The 19,120-nt window shown below is 40.8% G+C and overlaps 1 protein-coding gene across 1 annotated transcript; it reads left to right on the top strand.

Annotated features, from left to right (window-relative positions):
• Positions 1-10,048: 10,048 nt before the first annotated feature.
• Positions 10,049-18,586, top strand: LOC311134405 (protein FAM83C-like). The gene is made up of 4 exons (XM_084168083.1): positions 10,049-10,796; positions 11,946-12,113; positions 12,475-12,599; positions 15,313-18,586. Exons 1-4 carry the CDS (start codon positions 10,287-10,289, stop codon positions 16,295-16,297), a joined length of 1,788 nt encoding a protein of 595 aa, XP_084024209.1. The 5' UTR covers positions 10,049-10,286; the 3' UTR covers positions 16,298-18,586.
• The last annotated feature ends 534 nt before the right edge of the window (positions 18,587-19,120 follow it).

Here is a 19,120-nt window from a genome sequence, read left to right as displayed (position 1 = left end):
GCGATGGGGCATAAACATGTTATTGGTCATTTTATGACGCTTGGAAGTGATATAAACAAAGATGGAGTCATCAGCAAGTCACCATTGTTCACTTAAGCCACAGGTCTATATAAAAAGGACTTTATATACGGTGGCTTAATTGTTGCCAGTGCTTAGTACTACATGGTCCTATGATCCCGTTTGGTTTACCTTTCTAGGCATATAGGTATATTTGCTCTGCGGGCTGCCAGGCGCTGACCTCTGCTGCTAACACCGAGCGATCATGTGCAGGTTTACAGCACAGTGGTTTTAGAGCAGTCATCAGGACAGCAGGAAAACTAACGCAGTCTTCCTCTGTGAAATGATCCTTCAGGTCTGTCACCTGGTGTTTGCTTACTACGCCATGACCCACACAGCCTGCTCACATGACCAGGCAGGATTCAGTGTGCCGCTTCTGTTGTGTCATTACGTCTTCCTGCACTGTGACCCTTTTGGGTTCAGATCACTATCACTATTTCCCCATTTCCTCTGATTGTTTGTGTTCAGATTGGTGCTCCACCGTTCTACAAAGATTATTTTGTGATCTGAATAGTGTTGCGGTAATCTTATCAAAGATAACCTTTGAGTTTTCCTGACCTTGTGACTCGACTAGGAAAAACTCAGGGCTCTAACTACCACCGGTATATTTCCAGTTTGGGTGAAAGTTGCCTTAGTGAATATTTCCAGTGAATTGTTGGATGAGGCAGTTCTTCTCCTGTCGTGAAACAAATGTGGTATTACCCATAGTTGAAGTACAGTAGTCTCATCTATGTCTAATAGATATACAGTGTAACGCCCAACCTTCCCCCAAACTATATTTAACAACCCACCCAGAATAGTGCATCTCAAACAGACTTTGAACAGGAAATGGCAAACTCAAGTCGGCTTAGTCAGTGTTCCCATGGTACTAAACTGTAAATGTCCCGAGGCCCAGACCAGAAAGTGACAAACAGTGTCTTGGAAAAGGTCTACGTTAAGCTGTTGAGAGCAATGTTGTCAGACTGCAATTTATTACCATGAGCTGGATGGAGGCCCTGGCACCGCACCAGGGAGTCAACTGTTTCAAACACTGCCCTGTTTTTTCCTATTTGTTTTCTTCACGAGAGTCCTGGAGGAGCACTATAGCGACATCCAGATGACAGGCACTCACCCTGCTGCTGTGTTAAGGGAGTGTTTAGTGCGTACCTATGGGTGGAGGTTTGATGTCACAAACCCAGTGGTATCACGGCTAAGCTCGTTTCAGGTGATATGTGTGATCTGTAGGTATAAGCAGTACTGTTAGTAACATGAATGCAGAAGATTGTTTCCCCCTAAGAAGATAATGTGGTATGTTGATGTAGCGTAGCTCGGAAAACATTACGAGGGTTTTGCCCCACGTTGATTTCAGAGAAATGGTTTTAATGGGGATGTCAAATAATCAATCAAGAATGACATACTCCAAAGTGCTCAGTGAACATCTGAGATGATGGCTGTTTTTTTTTCTTATGATATCAATTTTGCAGGGATAAACATCTGCATGGCCTTTCCAGTAATGAAATTAGGTCATTTTAAGCATTTGTACTCTTAAATCTCTACCCGGTACAGCCAGAAGAGGACTGGCCACCCCTCGGAGCCTGGTTTCTCTCTAGGTTTTTTCCTAGGTTCCTGCCTTCTCTGGAGTTTTTCCTATAGCTGTGCTTCTGCCTTGCTTGCTTTTTGTGACAACTGCTGATGTAAAAAAGGCTTTATAAAATGCATTTGATTGATTTGCCATGAAGATATCATCTGGATATGTTAACTTTGTAGACTGCCTCTGTCAATAAATAACTTTACAGGTTGTGTCTCAACATCAGAAATCTCGTTCACCTAAATGGCTGGTAGTTAATTCACAATACATACAGTGCATGTGAGGCTATCATGAAAAGGACTACAGAGTAAGCCAAGCACTTCTCAATTGTCGTGCCTAATCCATTCATTTAAGAACCCGTTCCTCTATCTGCTACTGTCAATCTAACTACACTTTATTCAGCCAGTCTTTACAGGCAATTCCCAGGAGGTTGAACATGATCTAGGAGGCGCATGGATTAGCAGGGTGAGAGCAGCTAGCTAAGAAGGTTATCTGATGAAACGTTCCATGTTATAGTATTTTGTTTTAGATCCAATGCTGTTAGTCAAGACTCTACAGTAGGATTGTCCGCTGTTGCCCATAATGTAGCATAACTTAGAACTGTCTTGTGAGCCCTACTTAACGCACGCATGTGGATGCAGCTTGGTTGGATAAATAGACAGGGAAATAAGTGCTAAGTTGTGTTTTTTTTTCTGACAATCAAGTCGGAATGTTTTCCATCGCTGATTTTTTTTTTTTTTTTAAAGGCTCAGAACTGACACATCTTACAGAATATGTATAGTATGCAACACCTCCAGCATGTGCTACAGTATCATTATGGCAACAAAAGTATTTATCCACAGAGTGTATTCATTAGGAGAGTGTTGGCCTTGTGTTATATGGGGCGTCCTTGACTTGTATCAACTTTTGCTGAGCGGTTGCTGGGACAAGCTTGAGTCGGTCACATCTTTTTAATCAAATCAAATTTTGCAATTTGTACTTGCCCTCCCTGCAGGGCTGTGGCTGTCATTTCCATTTAGAATATAACTCCTGTTATTTAAGCATTACTTAGCACCACCCTTCACAAGCAATCAGATCAAAACCATTATTTGAGCTCTCCATCCTGAAAAGTCAGAAAAGCTGAGGAAGAAGGTGCCAAAGGTGCCAGATGTCTCTGGGTAGTTCAGAAATTCTATGGCAGTGCTCCAACTTCCATTGTTTGTTTTTACTGGAGTAATGGGTGGTGGCATATTAGTCTTGGTGAGATATTTATGTATACATTAATAAATTAGGCTGGCACGTAGCTCATAGTCAATTTATTATTGCGATTGCCATTTGACCTATTTGAAAGGTCCAATTTGTAGTTCTGAGAATATATGTCCACTCAAACTCGGCAAGATAATCCTGCTGTATATTATTGATTGTGATTTCCAAATGATCAGTCGAAAAGAAGTTGAGGTCCCATATTTAAAAAGAGAAAAGGGAATATCCGTTTTACTATTTTGCTGGTCCCAAAAGTGGTGGGAGCAGCAAAGCAGTGAGCGAACATGATATTTTTCTCTGTTTATTGGACCTTCTTTTTGTCCAGCTCCTGTTATTATTGTGGATGTGCGTAAAACCCCCTCCGTTCATTATTCTTATATCTGTTACAAATAATGTGCTGTTCACAACACAAGTGCTTCCTGTTGTATCACAATGAGCTGCATAACCATTACCTCTATGGGCAACAGTGTAGCTTCCTCATTGTCTAAATATATTTTATATAACACTATTGATGAACACTATATAACATTATAGACACTGAAATTACAGCCTGAAGTTATTACATACAGTGGGGGAAAAAAGTATTTAGTCAGCCACCAATTGTGCAAGTTCTCCCACTTAAAAAGATGAGAGAGGCCTGTAATTTTCATCATAGGTACACGTCAACTATGACAGACAAATTGAGGAGAAAGAAATCCAGAAAATCACATTGTTGGATTTTTAATGAATTTATTTGCAAATTATGGTGGAAAATAAGTATTTGGTCACCTACAAACAAGCAAGATTTCTGGCTCTCACAGACCTGTAACTTCTTCTTTAAGAGGCTCCTCTGTCCTCCACTCGTTACCTGTATTAATGGCACCTGTTTGAACTTGTTATCAGTATAAAAGACACCTGTCCACAACCTCAAACAGTCACACTCCTAACTCCACCATGGCCAAGACCAAAGAGCTGTCAAAGGACACCAGAAACAAAATTGTAGACCTGCACCAGGCTGGGAAGACTGAATCTGCAATAGGTAAGCAGCTTGGTTTGAAGAAATCAACTGTGGGAGCAATTATTAGGAAATGGAAGACATACAAGACCACTGATAATCTCCCTCGATCTGGGGCTCCACGCAAGATCTCACCCCGTGGGGTCAAAATGATCACAAGAACGGTGAGCAAAAATCCCAGAACCACACGGGGGGACCTAGTGAATGACCTGCAGAGAGCTGGGACCAAAGTAACAAAGCCTACCATCAGTAACACACTACGCCGCCAGGGACTCAAATCCTGCAGTGCCAGACGTGTCCCCCTGCTTAAGCCAGTACATGCCCAGGCCCGTCTGAAGTTTGCTAGAGTGCATTTGGATGATCCAGAAGAGGATTGGGAGAATGTCATATGGTCAGATGAAACCAAAATAGAACTTTTTGGTAAAAACTCAACTCGTCGTGTTTGGAGGACAAAGAATGCATCCAAAGAACACCATACCTACTGTGAAGCATGGGGGTGGAAACATCATGCATGGGGCTGTTTTTCTGCAAAGGGACCAGGACGACTGATCCGTGTAAAGGAAAGAATGTGCCATGTATCGTGAGATTTTGAGTGAAAACCTCCTTCCATCAGCAAGGGCATTGAAGATGAAACGTGGCTGGGTCTTTCAGCATGACAATGATCCCAAACACACCGCCTGGGCAACGAAGGAGTGGCTTCGTAAGAAGCATTTCAAGGTCCTGGAGTGGCCTAGCCAGTCTCCAGATCTCAACCCCATAGAAAATCTTTGGAGGGAGTTGAAAGTCCGTGTTGCCCAGCGACAGCCCCAAAACATCACTGCTCTAGAGGAGATCTGCATGGAGGAATGGGCCAAAATACCAGCAACAGTGTGTGTGAAAACCTTGTGAAGACTTACAGAAAACGTTTGACCTGTGTCATTGCCAACAAAGGGTATATAACAAAGTATTGAGAAACTTTTGTTATTGACCAAATACTTATTTTCCACCATAATTTGCAAATAAATTCATTAAAAATCCTACAATGTGATTTTCTGGATTTTTTTTTTCTCATTTTGTCTGTCATAGTTCACGTGTACCTATGATGAAAATTACAGGCCTCTCTCATCTTTTTAAGTGGGAGAACTTGCACAATTGGTGGCTGACTAAATACTTTTTTCCCCCACTGTAAGTCAGTCAGGGACTCTTGTTCATTGCTTTTAGTACTTTATGGAAGACTTTATGTATCCGTTTCACTGGAGAATGATGTTAAGGTTCTCAACATGTTTCCTTTTGCTCCACCTGAGTTGAAAGAATCTGGTTAAACCTGATTTGTTCGTTTTGTAAGGAACACACTGTAGTTGCAGTGGTGATAGGATTTGCCACCAGTTTGCACTGCTGTCTCAAGATAATGGATGGCTAGAGAAAGAGAACATCTAAGGTGTTTTGACAGCTTTTAGATTAGCATATATGAATGTGATGCTCAACAAGAATAGCCCTACTTGTACTGTTAACACTTCAGTGACAGACGATTCGTTGATTTGCAGATAAGGGCTTGACGTCAGGCATTGTATGTATGATATCAACCTGTTTATAATATTTCTTAACATGAAATAGCAACTACAACCATGGGTTTTCATTACTAGTTTTGAGCTTTTGTGGGAAGAAAGTTTCCACCATGGGTGGGCCTACATCTGTCTTACTCAAGTAAGAATGTCTTCAGTGAATATGTTATCAAAAGTATTAACCACTGATCAGTTTAATTTAGAAATATCCTTATTTTGAAATAGAGCCCTACATTATGGCAAATTCAATAAATATTTTGTATCAATCAATTTGACCTGAAAGATAAAAGAAATACAAAACAAAAGTAACAGATCTGAGCCTCAGGTGCTGAGATGTAGGCTACGTATTTCCTCCTGTTGAGGACTTTTCATTCAAGTGTGGCTGCTTTTTTATGTTTTTTTAAAATTTTATTTCACCTTTATTTAACCAGGTAAGCCAGTTGAGAACAGGTTCTCATTTACAACTGCGACCTGGCCAAGATAAAGCAAAGCAGTGCAATAAAAACAACACAGAGTTACATATGGGGTAAAAAACAAAGTCAAAAATACAACAGAAAATATATATACAGTGTGTGCAAATGTAGCAAGTTATGGAGGTAAGGCAATAAATAGGCTATAGTGCAAAATAATTACAATAGTATTAACACTGGAATGCTAGATGTGCAAGAGATTATGTGCAAATGTCATTTGCCTTGTGGCCTTTTATGTGCAAGATGACATGTAAATTAAATTCTACAACGTCATGCACTCCTCCCTAATTCCTATATTTACTATTCAGTCATTGGCAGTTCAGCCATAGCCAAGCTCGTATGATATGAGTGCCTGATCAAGCAAGCCTATTAGATCTAAATGCTTACATTGCTAGGAGGCAAAATAGCAGCCTGGTCTCAAAGACATAGTAAAGGTATATCCGAGACACTCAAATTAGTATGATATGTAATGTAAGGTATGGTAACATTAGACAGATGGTTACATAAGACAAAAACAAAAGTAGGGTGGATGGATGGGTGGGCGTATAACGCAAACGTCTAGTAACCCAAAGGTTGTGAGTGCGAATCTCATCTTGGTCAACTTTAGCATTTTAGCTAAATAGCACATTTTCAACTACTTAATACTTTTACCTACTTTGCAACTACTTAGCATGTTGCCTAACCCTTCCCCTAACCTTAACCCTTTTAGCTAACCCTTCCCCTAACCATAACCCTTTCCCTAACCATAACCCTAACCCCTAGCCTAGCTAATGTTAGCCAGCTAGATGACATTAGCCACCTAGCAAAAATTGATAATATATCATACGTTTTGCAAATTCGTAACATATAATACGAATTGTAAATCGTAACATATCATACGAAATGGGTGATGGGCATCCACAAATGAATACATACCATACGAAACATAATTTATGCTACTAAATTAGTGTCAAGGATTTAAATCCAGAATAATACGAAATGCTCTGAGACCAGGTTGAAAGTAGAGGTAAATTCCTACCAGATAGTCTTGTCTTGTGGACCTGTTTGTAAAATGTAGGTGGACACACAACTCAGAAGCTATATCTTTGATACTGCTTGGGACCCATTTGCCTGCATACTTATAACCTATGTAATAAAATAGAAAGGTGACATAAGGTATAGGTTTGTAACAACATATTAGGAGAAGTTGCAGCCAGACGTTTGTTTGTTTTTTGTTGTAGTCTGTATACAACAATGGGGTGCTAATCCTACATTGTCGCTTTAACTTTATCCCACTCACGGGGAGGGGTGGAATTGAGAGAGAGCTCTCAGCCGAATTGAGGTGGAACGTACGTACATACATATATACATACATATATACAGTGCATTCGGAAAGTATTCAGACCCCTTGACTTTTTCCACATTTTGTTAGGTTACAGCCTTATTCTAAACTTGATTCAGTTGTTTTTTCCCCTCATCAACACACAATACTATCACGGTTTTGGCCGAGGCTGCTCCTTCTCCTTGTTCGGGCAGGCTTCGGCGGTCGTCGTCTCCGGAGTACTAGCTGCCACCGTTCGTTGTTTCTGTGTTTGTTTGGTTTGGTCTGTTTTGGCACACCTGTTTCTCATTTTGTCTTGATTATGTGTCCTTTAAGTTCTCGTTGTTTCTGTCTTGTGGTTGTGTGTAGTTGTTCCTTGTCAGCTGGTGCTTCCAGTTAGTTAGTGCTCTATTTTGTATTGGATAGAGAGTCCGCACTTGTTGTGCGTGTTCGCTGTGTTTTGCACTTATACGCTGTGTGCGTTATTGTTCTCGTGCCTCCGGCTCTGTTTGTAGCCGTTCTTTTGTGGACTTTACTAAAGTATTTTTGGACTAGCATCTGTGTCCTGCATCTGATTCCTACACCACACCTACGCCCGCTCTGACAAATACCCCATAATGACGAAGCAAAAACAGGTTTTCAGAATTTTTTGCGAATGTATTACAAATAAAAAGCTGATATCACATTTAAATAAGTATTCAGACCCTTTACTCAGTACTTTGTTGAAGCACCTTTGGCAGTGATTACAGTCTCGAGTCTTCTTGGGTATGACGTGACAAGCTTGGTACACCTGTATTTGGGGAGTTTCTCCCATTCTTCTCTGCAGATCCTCTCAAGCTCTGTCAGGTTGGATGGGGAGCGTTGCTGCACAGCTATTTTCACATCTCTCCAGAGATGTTCGATCGGGATCAAGTCCGGGCTCTGGCTGGGCCACTCAAGGACATTCAGAGACTTGTCCCAAAGCCACTCCTGCATTGTCTTGGGTGTATGCTTAGGGTCGTTGTCCTGTTGGAAGGTGAACCTTAGCCCCAGTCTGAGGTCCTGAGCTCTCTGGAGCAGGTTTTCATCAAGGATCTCTCTGTATTTTTTACAGTTTAGTACCATGGGAACACTGACTAAGCCGACTTGAGTTTGCCATTTCCTGTTCAAAGTCTGTTTGAGATGCACTATTCTGGGTGGATTGTTAAATATAGTTTTGGGGAATGTTGGGCGTTACACTGTAAATCTATGAGACATAGATGAGACTACTGTACTTCAACTATGGGTAATACCACATTTGTTTCACGACAGGAGAAGAACTGCCTCATCCAAAAATTCACTGGGAATATTCACTAAGGCTTCCCTCAACTTTTACCCAAACTGGAAATATACCGGTGGTAGTTAGAGCCCTGAGTTTTTCCTAGTCGAGTCACAAGGTCAGGAAAACTCAAAGGTTATCTTTGATAAGATTACCGCAACACTTTTCAGATCACAAGATAATCTTTGTAGAACGGTGAAGCACCGATCTGAACACAAACAATCAGAGGAAATGGGGAAATAGAGATAGTGATCTGAACCCAAAAGGGTCACAGTGCAGGAAGCAACAGAAGCGGCACACTGAATCCTGCCTGGTCATGTGAGCAGGCTGTGTGGGTCATGGCGTAGTAAGCAAACACCAGGTGACAGACCTGAAGGATCATTTCACAGAGGAAGACTGCGTTAGTTTTACTGCTGTCCTGATGACTGCTCTAAAACCACTGTGCTGTAAACCTGCAGCCAGGTTTCCTCCAGACGTGACACTTGGCATTCAGGCCAAAGAGTTCAATCTTGGTTTCATCAGACCAGAGAATCTTGTTTCTCATGGTCTGAAAGTCTTTAGGTGCCTTTTGGCAAACACCAAGTGGGCTGTCATGTGCCTTTTACTGAGGAGTGGCTTCGGTCTGGCCACTCTACCATAAAGGCCTAATTGGTGGAGTGCTGCAGAGATGGTTGTCCTTCTGGAAGGTTTTCCTATCTCCACAGAGGAACTCTAGAGCTCTGTCAGAGTGACCACCGGGTTCTTTGTCACCTCCCTGACCAAGACCCTTCTCCCCTGATTGTTCAGTTTGGCCAGGCTCTAGGAAGAGTCTTGGTGGTTCCAAACTTCTTCCATGTAAGAATGATGTAGGCCACTGTGTTCTTGAGAACCTTCAATGCTGCAGAAATGTTTTGATACCCTTCCCCAGATCTGTGCCTCGACACAATCCTGTCTCGGAGCTCTAAGGACAATTCCTTCGACCTCATGACTTGGTTTTTGCTCTGACATGCACTGTCAACTGTGGGACCTTAAATAGACAGTTGTGAGCCTTTCCAAATTACCACAGGTGGACTCCAATCAAGTTGTAGAAACATCTCAAGGATGGTCAATGGAAACAGGATTTTGAGTCTCATAGTGAAGGGTCTGAATACTTATGTAAATAAGGTATTTTTTTATATATTTTTTTATATACATTTGCAAACATTTCTTAAACTGTTTTCGCTTTGTCATTATGGGGTATTGTGTGTAGATTGCTAAGGATTTTTATTTATTTAATCCATTTTCGAATAAGGCTGTAATTTAACAAAATGTGTAAAAAGTCAAGGGGTCTGAATACTTTCCGAAGGCACTGTATGAAGGCTACCACAAAGAGACGCCGGTGATAGGTTTTAAATGTCATATCATGTGAGCGAGAGGTGGAGCCAGTTCACGTTGGATACCACCACCACGACTGCTAAATACAGGGGTGTATTCATTACACCGATTCTGTTGCAAAACGGAAAGAGGGCGGGACCTACCTGAATTTGTCCAATAGAAACTCTCGTTTTCGTTGCAAAACGCAACTGTTTGGACTAATGAAAACACCCTGGTGAGCAAGAGGTGGTGTACTTCTGAACAGACTATGAGACCAACAATACGAAAGCCCCCGCGGGAATAGCCTACAGTCGCTGTCATGATCGGCAACTAGAGAAGTCAAGTCCATTTCAGCGCAGGCCGTTTTCATAGAGAGACTACTTGTATTTTGTAGTTTTTAGATATTGCATTTGCTATATGCCTATAAGAGTACTGTAGTGCATGAGAGTACACCGCCATCTGTTACCTTAGTGCTGCACAGGCACAATGATGAGCTCCGACGCGCTCCGGCCGACACAGAACTCCGGGCGCAAAGCGCTTGGTAAGCTCGCCAACAGGTTAGAAGAAGTGAAGAACCCATGGCGACAAGGCTCGACGCTCGAACTCAGCCACAATGAGGCGGCCAGGTTGGCAACAGACGCTCTGCTGGAGTCTGGGGAGAAGGAATACAGACGAGTTCTGACAGAGGAAAGGGAATTAAACTTTCTCTCGCCGCTTGAGATTCATTATATTACCGAGAATGCAGCCAAGAACTGTAGCTCCGACAACAGCTCAAATGGCACTGAGGGGGACATTGGGGAGGGGGATACGGTGTCGGAGCTTACCTCGGGGACCTATTTCCCAATGATGTCCGACGAAGAGCCACCTATTCTGGAACTCGGATGGCCAGAAAACCCTCAAAGATACGGACCCTCAGAAACACAGATCTATTTCCAACGGGACAAGACTCACAACGTGAAAGACCTCATTCGGTCATTAATAAATAAAGGAAAAAGGGTAAGTCATTGAATTTGTATATTTATATTCATTTACCTCCATTTATTTAAAAGGAAATGGGGGGGCCATACAAGCCTTTAAAGTTTCGTTTTGGAACAAGGGGCCTCACCATACAGTAGCCCCTAGGCTATACTTTTCTTAGGGTCCTCAATGTTTCATACATTCATTTCAGCCTGTAATATGTCATGTGTGTGTGTCATATTCATTTGAAGAAAGGGTAGCCTAGTGCAATAGCAATACTTTTTACTACAGTGTGTACAGAGGCACACAGGCCTACAGCTCATGCCTAGTTTGCCTTGGCAAAAAGCCATGTAGGCTTGTGTTAGATAACACTTCCTATGAATACCCTCTATCAAATGCATTATAAGCGGATTTTTAATGCCTAATGAGCTCACTCTGCAATAATACCTAATGAGCTCACTCTGCATAATGCATTATAATGCACATCACAGGTGTCTTAGTCATCTATTACTACCTTCATAGAGCATTATGACCAACGCTATATAATGCCTTATAAAGCAAAGTGTTATAATGCCCTATATGTAAACCTCAATAAGAGAGCTTTATGTTGTGCTCATCAAGGGGTATATTCCTCTTTTTTCAATAGGTTAAAAGGGGGTATATTCCCATTCACCTGTACACCCTCTAATACACCTAGCTGTCTTGCACACTAAACATGATTGCAGAATCCCCGTTGACAAAATGTCCAAATGAGCATTTCATATAGGCATTATAAAACTTAGCTTAACACTTCGCCTGCTCATAATGATGTTTATGAGCAGCTACAAGCACCTTTGGTTGTGCATTATAGTTCATTATGCATTGCTCATAAGGCTTATAAATGTGCTTAGATTGCATTATGGAGAGGACATTCATAGGAAGTGTTACCAAATTATCTTAGCACCAATAGCACAATTTCACCAGGTCAAAATGTGCTACTTGGTGAATAAAGGTGATTCTGATTCAAAAATGGTATGATCGTTTTAATTATCGTTCATAACTGGCTGGTACAAATACAAAATACAGATATGATGAACAACAATTATTATAGGCCTATAGATACAATTACCAAATTGAAAATAACAGAATTGTACCCTGTTGTCAAAAAATTACATTTTTGAATTGATCAACCTTTCCCTGTGTGTGCAGGTCATAGCGTTGGTCATGGACCTCTTCACAGACGTTGATCTGCTCTGTGACTTGATGGAGGCCTCGAACAAACGCAAGGTCCCTGTGTACATTCTCCTGGATGAGAAGAATCTCAACTACTTTGTTGACATGTGTGCAGCACTGGACATCCAGAACTCTCACCTGGGTGTAAGTCATGGTGGAAGGATGGGATGTGGTGGGTGCATAGGTTGATGGATGGATGGATGGATGGATGGATTGCTGAATAGGATGTACTGTGTATACTCTGTGTATTTCTCTCTCCCTCTTTTCTCCCCCTCTCTCTCTCCCTCTCTCTCTCTCTCTGTATTTCTGCTTCGTTCTTTCCCTCTTATTCTGTGTGCATGCATTCATTATACAATGTGCAGTGGTACACCTTTTCTGTGTGAAAACGGAAGATGGATTGATACCATTTATTACCTACAAACATTACATCATGATTGATTAGATATTGTTAATCTTATTGGTGTTATTATTTCCACAAAATCTGACATTTTCATTGCCTTTCCAGAACATGAGAATCCGCAGTGTGTGTGGAGATACGTACTGCACTAAAAGTGGGAAAAAATTCACCGGGCAGGTCCAGGAAAAGTTTATGATTATAGACTGTGAGGAAGTCATTGCTGGGTCATACAGGTAAGGATTGTACTCTTGTGTCTTGGGAAAATAAATACCAGTTATTTATCTATTCATTTACAGTAAATCTAAAGCATAATAAGCGGGAACTGAGAATTCCTATATTGCACGGTATGCTAAACGCTAGCCCTGCTCTGTACATTGTCTACCAACATTGGGTGACACTGAATTATCTAGGAAGGTGACTCAGGCAATAATTGTAATTTTAGTCATTAGGTAAACATCCCATTCCTAAGTGCTTTGTGCTCTCCCTCACTTGAGCCTTGGTACCTTGTACCGCCATCCAGAAGCCAATTGGTCAAACTCTTTGAAGAGTGGCTGAGACAGGTCCTCTAGGAGGAAGATCACCTTGTGCAGCAAGTGTTTGTCATGTCAGGCAAGGCTGGGTAGCTGTGATCCCATTAGATAGAGAGCAGACTTTGATGGTAGTCTGTAAGCAGTTTGTATTGATAAATGGTTTAATAAAGAAAACGTTATCACGGCGGCATCAGGGGGACATTTTCCACTATTTTATAGTTATAACAGCTAAATAACCACTGCATTTTACGTAGTTAGGCTCTATCTTTGATGCCGATTTAAATGTCTCCCAAAGTGCTTTTATTTTTGTAATTTTTTTTGGGGGGGGGTAGATCAGCTTTAATATTGCCAATAGATTGTAGCTTCTATCAATGTAATTGTCTGCATCATTCCCAATCCCCCATATATATATAAAAAGATAGATATTTAAAAAATATTTTTATTTTCCTTTATTATTTTCCCCTAACCCTACCACCCCTCCCCTAATTGGAGTAAACAGTGTTTTTCTTGTAAGATTGATAGAAGTGGAAGCATTTGAAACAAGTAAATAATACTTAAGCAAGAACTGTAATTACAATTACATGCTCAATAGCAGGTAATGATATGAGCGGTTATAAAATTCATCCCAGTAAGTTAACAGTTGACCATTAACAATTGAAGAAGTGCATACATGCACTCATTCACTACATTGTATTGCTCATTGCTCTTGGCACTTAACCTTATGCAAAACATTCATACACCCTCCATTTTGAAAAGCAATGTGTTGGCAGTTTTGTCAACTGCCAACAGAATTAGCGTCAGTTGAACAAACGTGTTATTGAGAACCCTCAGGTGTTTTATGGACATGATGAAGACTAGAGGAATGTGTGTAGAAGTACAGATGATTGTGTACTTTGCTTCCTTGGCATTACACTTTTTATATGTCTCACTTCACTTTATGGGGATTATGCAGCTATGTATGTTTAGATTTTGTCTTCATGTTCAGACAAGAAGATAGAAGTGTCAGCTGTTTGCTCAGCTGATTATGTTTCATTACTGGGTAGGGAGCATGTAGGATGGGCTACAAGGGTTTAACTTGTGAGTGAGTGCGCAAACAATGAGGTTTGTACGCATGTGCCAAGCCCTCAGTCAATGCAAAAGCATTTACCTGTAGAGTTTACTGGGAATATATCTGTAGTTCCATTTAATGTTTATCTTGAAATTCAAACAAAACGCCTTATAATTGGAAGTGGTAGCTATTTTGACTTTCAAGCACATCCGTATGACAGGCTTTACAACAATGAAATCAGTAGTACTTCAAACATCTTTTATATGACACTGCAAAAACAATTGCTCACATACAGAGGAACACTGAGAAGCTTTGTACCCAAGTTGTTCTTCTGGTTCAGTATTCAAATTTAATTCAAAGTAAGCCTTTTCATATTTGTTTGGTCTTTTGAAAACATGCTTCCCCTAAAAAACTGTTGATAACACAGGTGTTATAATACAGTATTATAATATAGGCATAATGCATTATGATGTGGTCATAATGCATTATAAGTAGGGACCTCACGATAAGTTGCAAGGGACCTCACGATATGATATTATCACAATACTTAAGTGCCAATACGATATGTATTGCAATTCTCATGGTTCTCACGATTCTATATTTATTGCAATTGAATACTGCGATGTTATTGTGATTTGATGATTTGATGTTCTGCGGAGAGACGAGAGAGCATGAGAAAATGTGTTTTGATCAGTCATGGAAATAAAAGTGCTAAAAACATGTTTGCTCACTATTTAAAAAGAAGATTGAGAACAAGCTATAGGATGAAAAATACCAGAGTTTTGGCACAGGTACAGCCGACTAACGCTAGCTAACCCTACCTAGCAATACAGTTACATATATTTTTTATATTTGTCAAATCAATACTTGGAGTCAAAATATCAATATAATATTGCGATATGTAACTGTATCTATTTTCCCCCCATCACTAATTATAAGACTTGTCATAAGTATCTATGAACTACTTATAATGTATAAGTGTCATGTTAAAATGAATCAGTTTAATGTATTATAAATATACGCCCTAAGTAAAGTGTTACCAAACTGTCTCATATTGCTTGCTGCATGTCATCTAAAGCTGATAGAAAGATTATATGTTGGTTTCTCACCAGAATTAGTTACGATTTGCACAGGATGTACTTATATATTTTCCTGGAGGTTTGTAAATAGTGTGCAATCCATTTGTGAGTTTAAAAAGTTTTTATGCACTACAAGTAATTTGTTTTTAAGTAGAACATTACTGGGTAGGGATGTATTTACTGTATGGCATATTTAGCCCATTGTGTACTGTGTACATTTGTGTACATACTGTACAACTACTTGTTATTGAAGATGTCATTGTTTTCGATCATGTTCCCTTTCCTGTAGTTTCAGCTGGCTCTCGGCGCAGGTCCACAGCAACATGGTGATGCACTTCTCTGGGCAGATCACTGACAGCTTCGACCGAGAATTCCGCTGCCTGTATGCTGACTCTCAGATCATTGACTGTTTCCATAACCCCGATGAGGAGGGTCTCCCTTACTACCCCTACCCTGTTATGGCGCCCAACATGGGGCTAGACTTCTTCCCCAAGAGGTCACAGGATAGGGAGAGGGTTCTGAGTTCAGAGAATTCCAGCAGCCAATCCAGTAGCAGCATGTCCAGCGTCAAGGCAGCACCCAACATGACCAATACGGTTTACAAGGTCACTCAAGGTCAAGACAAGAAAGAGCCCAGCAACTCTCACCTGAGCCCTGAGAGGAGAGGAGGGGCACTAACTCCCACCCTTCATAATCAGACCGCCCAAGGCACGAGAGGCTCCCCCAATGGGACCAGTCACAGCCCAGTTACAGAGCGCCCTTCCTCTGGGATCGGCCAATCGGTCGGGATAGAGTGGTCCAAGTCCATCCCCACGGAGTTCCGCCAACCAAACGTTGGCGGAACCACGTCCAAGTTTCAGGCTCTAGGTTTGTACGACCCCATGTCGAGCCTCTTCAACAGTAGCCCCAAGACACAGTCTCCAGTGCCAGACAACAAACTCTCTGCCAAGCAGAGGACTCCCTCCAACCCCCTCCTCAACAAGCTCACCGACCTCTTCCTCCCCCCAACCAAGAAAGACCTCCTCCCCCCAACTGAGAAGGACACCTACATCTTCAAGAGGTCTCCTCCTCACAGCACAGGCTTCGGGGGGCCAGACCTCTCCCAGACAGAGCCGGAGAGCGAGCAGACTCCCCCGCCACCGCCCCCCATGATAAAACGGCAGGACCAGAAACGCATGACCTTAGGCCACAGCAAACTGGACCTGGTCAACCACTACAACAAGATGAAGTCCAAGCAGGTGTACAGCAGGTTTGAGGTAAAGAATAACAACTGAGGCTCTGTTGGGAAAGTATTTTACCTCCCATACCCCCATCGCACTGGATCTCCAGGAAGCAGAGCACACTTTTTAGGGCCGGCCCTGCATTGAATGGCTGTGTATTGTGTTCTTATTTTTGTGAGTGTCTTTCACTAGCCAGTATGGTTTTTACTGTATGAAATGAGTTGTAAATAGAGTTATGCTGTTTTGTAAGAAATGTGTTTTTACTTTTTACATATATCTATAAGTAACTTAATTAAGTTACAGTAATCTTTTAGATACTTTCAGATGATTTGGACATGAAAATGAAAAGGGGGACCTTACATCAAAATCTCATCATAGTGAGGATATTAATAGTGAGATGTGCAAAAGCATTTTCTTTCAATATTTGATTTATTTCATTAAAATAATATACCTTATTTGCTAAAAAATGTCAAAATAAAATGTATAAAATAGATTTTTTCATACAATCATCTTCAGGGGGCAAGTTACCCTATGGCCAGCTGTGGGGATGCAAGTTACCCCGATAGCTGGACAAAATGCCCCTTTTCTAAAAAATATATTTTGATTAAATAACAAAATAAAAATCAACTGTTTGTTTGCATGGCCATCATCCACATACCACATTTTTACCAAACTTTACTTTTTTGTGTCAGCAATTAGGCATTTTGCTTAAGGGGGCTAGTTGCACCAAAGTACCCTACATGTCCTAATAATTCAAAAGATTGTTCAGAAAAGCAGGGGTTTTAATCGGCATATGCTTATTTTGATTATGACCTTACTGCCATTAAGATAAGCAGAGTAAGGTGTTTACATGACTAATGCCATACTCGGCCTACTGCCATAATCATTTTAATATCTAATTATTTGTGTGCACGTAAACATACTGTGACTCACTGTGATCCTCCAAAACCAATAGACCTAATCCAAGACTATTTGATTTTAGTGCTTGGTATTTTACTTTGTAAATATCTAAGTTGAATGCTTAATTGAATTCAAGTGAACAGCAGCATTCTGACAGCAGCATTATCACACTCCTGTATAGTTACTTCCTGGTAATTTTGTCTTTGCATTGTCTGAAATTCCACTCTTAATTTTTTACATACGTAGTTGTTGTGTTGACTTGATGTTATTGTTAAGACTCAATGATTTAGCACATTGTACATTGTCCTGGTATAGGGCAGTTATGGGGGGGGGTCACACACTACAAGATTATTCACTTGGTCGTGAGGATTTTAGATACCACGTTGTCTTGTGAAAACAATGATGTCATTAGATTGTTAACGTAACTAGAACAAGCTGTGGCTCAAAGCAGCCTCATAAACTCATTTTCAGTCAGACATTCACGCTTGCCATACGGAGTTGAAATATCTAGCCAATACATTTTGAATTGAATAACATTTCTTGTGAACTTCAGAGCTGTAACGATTTGACACTTTACCTTTGGTTAAAGGGAAGTATAAATGCATACTAGTAGTAGCCATCACTCCTGCTCAAGAGTACACATTCTGGGTGATGCGATACAACGTCTTCATCTCACTGGCTTCTTCTCTGGCAAGCTCTCATTGGCTATTGCTGATCACTGTTCTCAAAACTTGTCGTTGCACATCTCACACTACAAGAGCATTGCAGATTTTGTGTGAATAAAATCAAACTGTTGAAAATATCGGGATGTCTGGGACGGCTCAAAGACGGGATCGGTATCAGTAGCCCTCAGACGGCCGCGCGCCCCGAGTAGGCAAGGACATAGGGATTTTGTCTCTGATCTCAAAAACGTGTCTGGGACAGCTAAATCGGGGCCCAAATCATGTAGTGTACGCCCAGCTTTAAAGGTGCAATATGCACCTTCTCCAGCCATTTCCTGTTTGCTAAAATTCTAATAGTTTGCCTAATTTCAGTTTATGTGACAAAACAAGTAATGCATAGTGTAGAGAATCATTGTACCATCTAAACCGCTGTGAAATATATTTTCCATAACCAAAAATATTGTATTTTCAGCAGTTTGAAGCTGGTGTACAAAACCGACAGTAAAATACGCAAAAAAATGAAACTTAAGAACGGGAAGCGTAGAAATAACGCACATAGAACAAATCTAACGCTTCTTAGACTTGCTTTCAATGAGAATGACAGATCTATAACTCACCTTTCTATGTGAATTTGGTTGGGTCACCCAAAAAGTTATATATTGAAGCTTAGAGGTGAGTTTGTAAATGAAATGGGTGAACTAGTGTTATAACTGTTACAATGGCTAAGATTAACTGATAACGGTGTTACAAAAAATAACCATTTGCAATAAAGATGTTTTTGATTGGGGTTCTAATCTTCAAATTCTGTGTATGCCACCAAAATATAAATACTGATGATGATGTAGGGTGACTCTAACCCCGAAGTGACTCTTATCAACTGTATGCAAGGATTCCTCTGTGTGGTCTTAGAAATGTTGCATTATCTCACCAACCCCCATTCGGTCCCACCTCTGGGTAGCAGAGGTTCTATTGTGATAACATCCTGTAGGTCTGACGTCTAAGTGGAAGTTAACTCAACAGTAATGCAATTGGTCAACCACTCAGATGCTTATAAAACAGTCTTAGATTCATTGTCTCTCTCTTCTTTGCTCCTGACCTGCGCTGGTGAGATACTCTCACTCCCTGGAGCCATGGCTTCTTTCTATCCATATCTGATCATGCCTAGAATAATGCCTTGCAATGCTTGTTAATGCTTTCTAACTTAACATTTACATTTACGTCATTTAGCAGACGCTCTTATCCAGAGCGAACTTAAGCGTAATGTAATCATTCATTTTACAATGTAATTCAATCTATTTGCCTTTGACAGACAATT

Source organism: Coregonus lavaretus (assembly GCF_964263955.1).
Source record: "Coregonus lavaretus genome assembly, chromosome: 8".
Classification (NCBI taxonomy): domain Eukaryota; kingdom Metazoa; phylum Chordata; class Actinopteri; order Salmoniformes; family Salmonidae; genus Coregonus; species Coregonus lavaretus.
This window is presented reverse-complemented; position numbering and strand designations above follow the sequence as displayed.

Excerpts from the sequence above, each read along its gene's own strand:
- LOC311134405 (XM_084168083.1), top strand. The coding sequence starts at position 10,287 with ATGATGAGCTCCGACGCGCTCCGGCCGACACAGAACTCCGGGCGCAAA. Across the intron at positions 12,114-12,474 it reads TCCAGAACTCTCACCTGGGT|AACATGAGAATCCGCAGTGT; the intron begins GTAAGTCATGGT and ends TTGCCTTTCCAG. Across the intron at positions 12,600-15,312 it reads GTCATTGCTGGGTCATACAG|TTTCAGCTGGCTCTCGGCGC; the intron begins GTAAGGATTGTA and ends CCTTTCCTGTAG.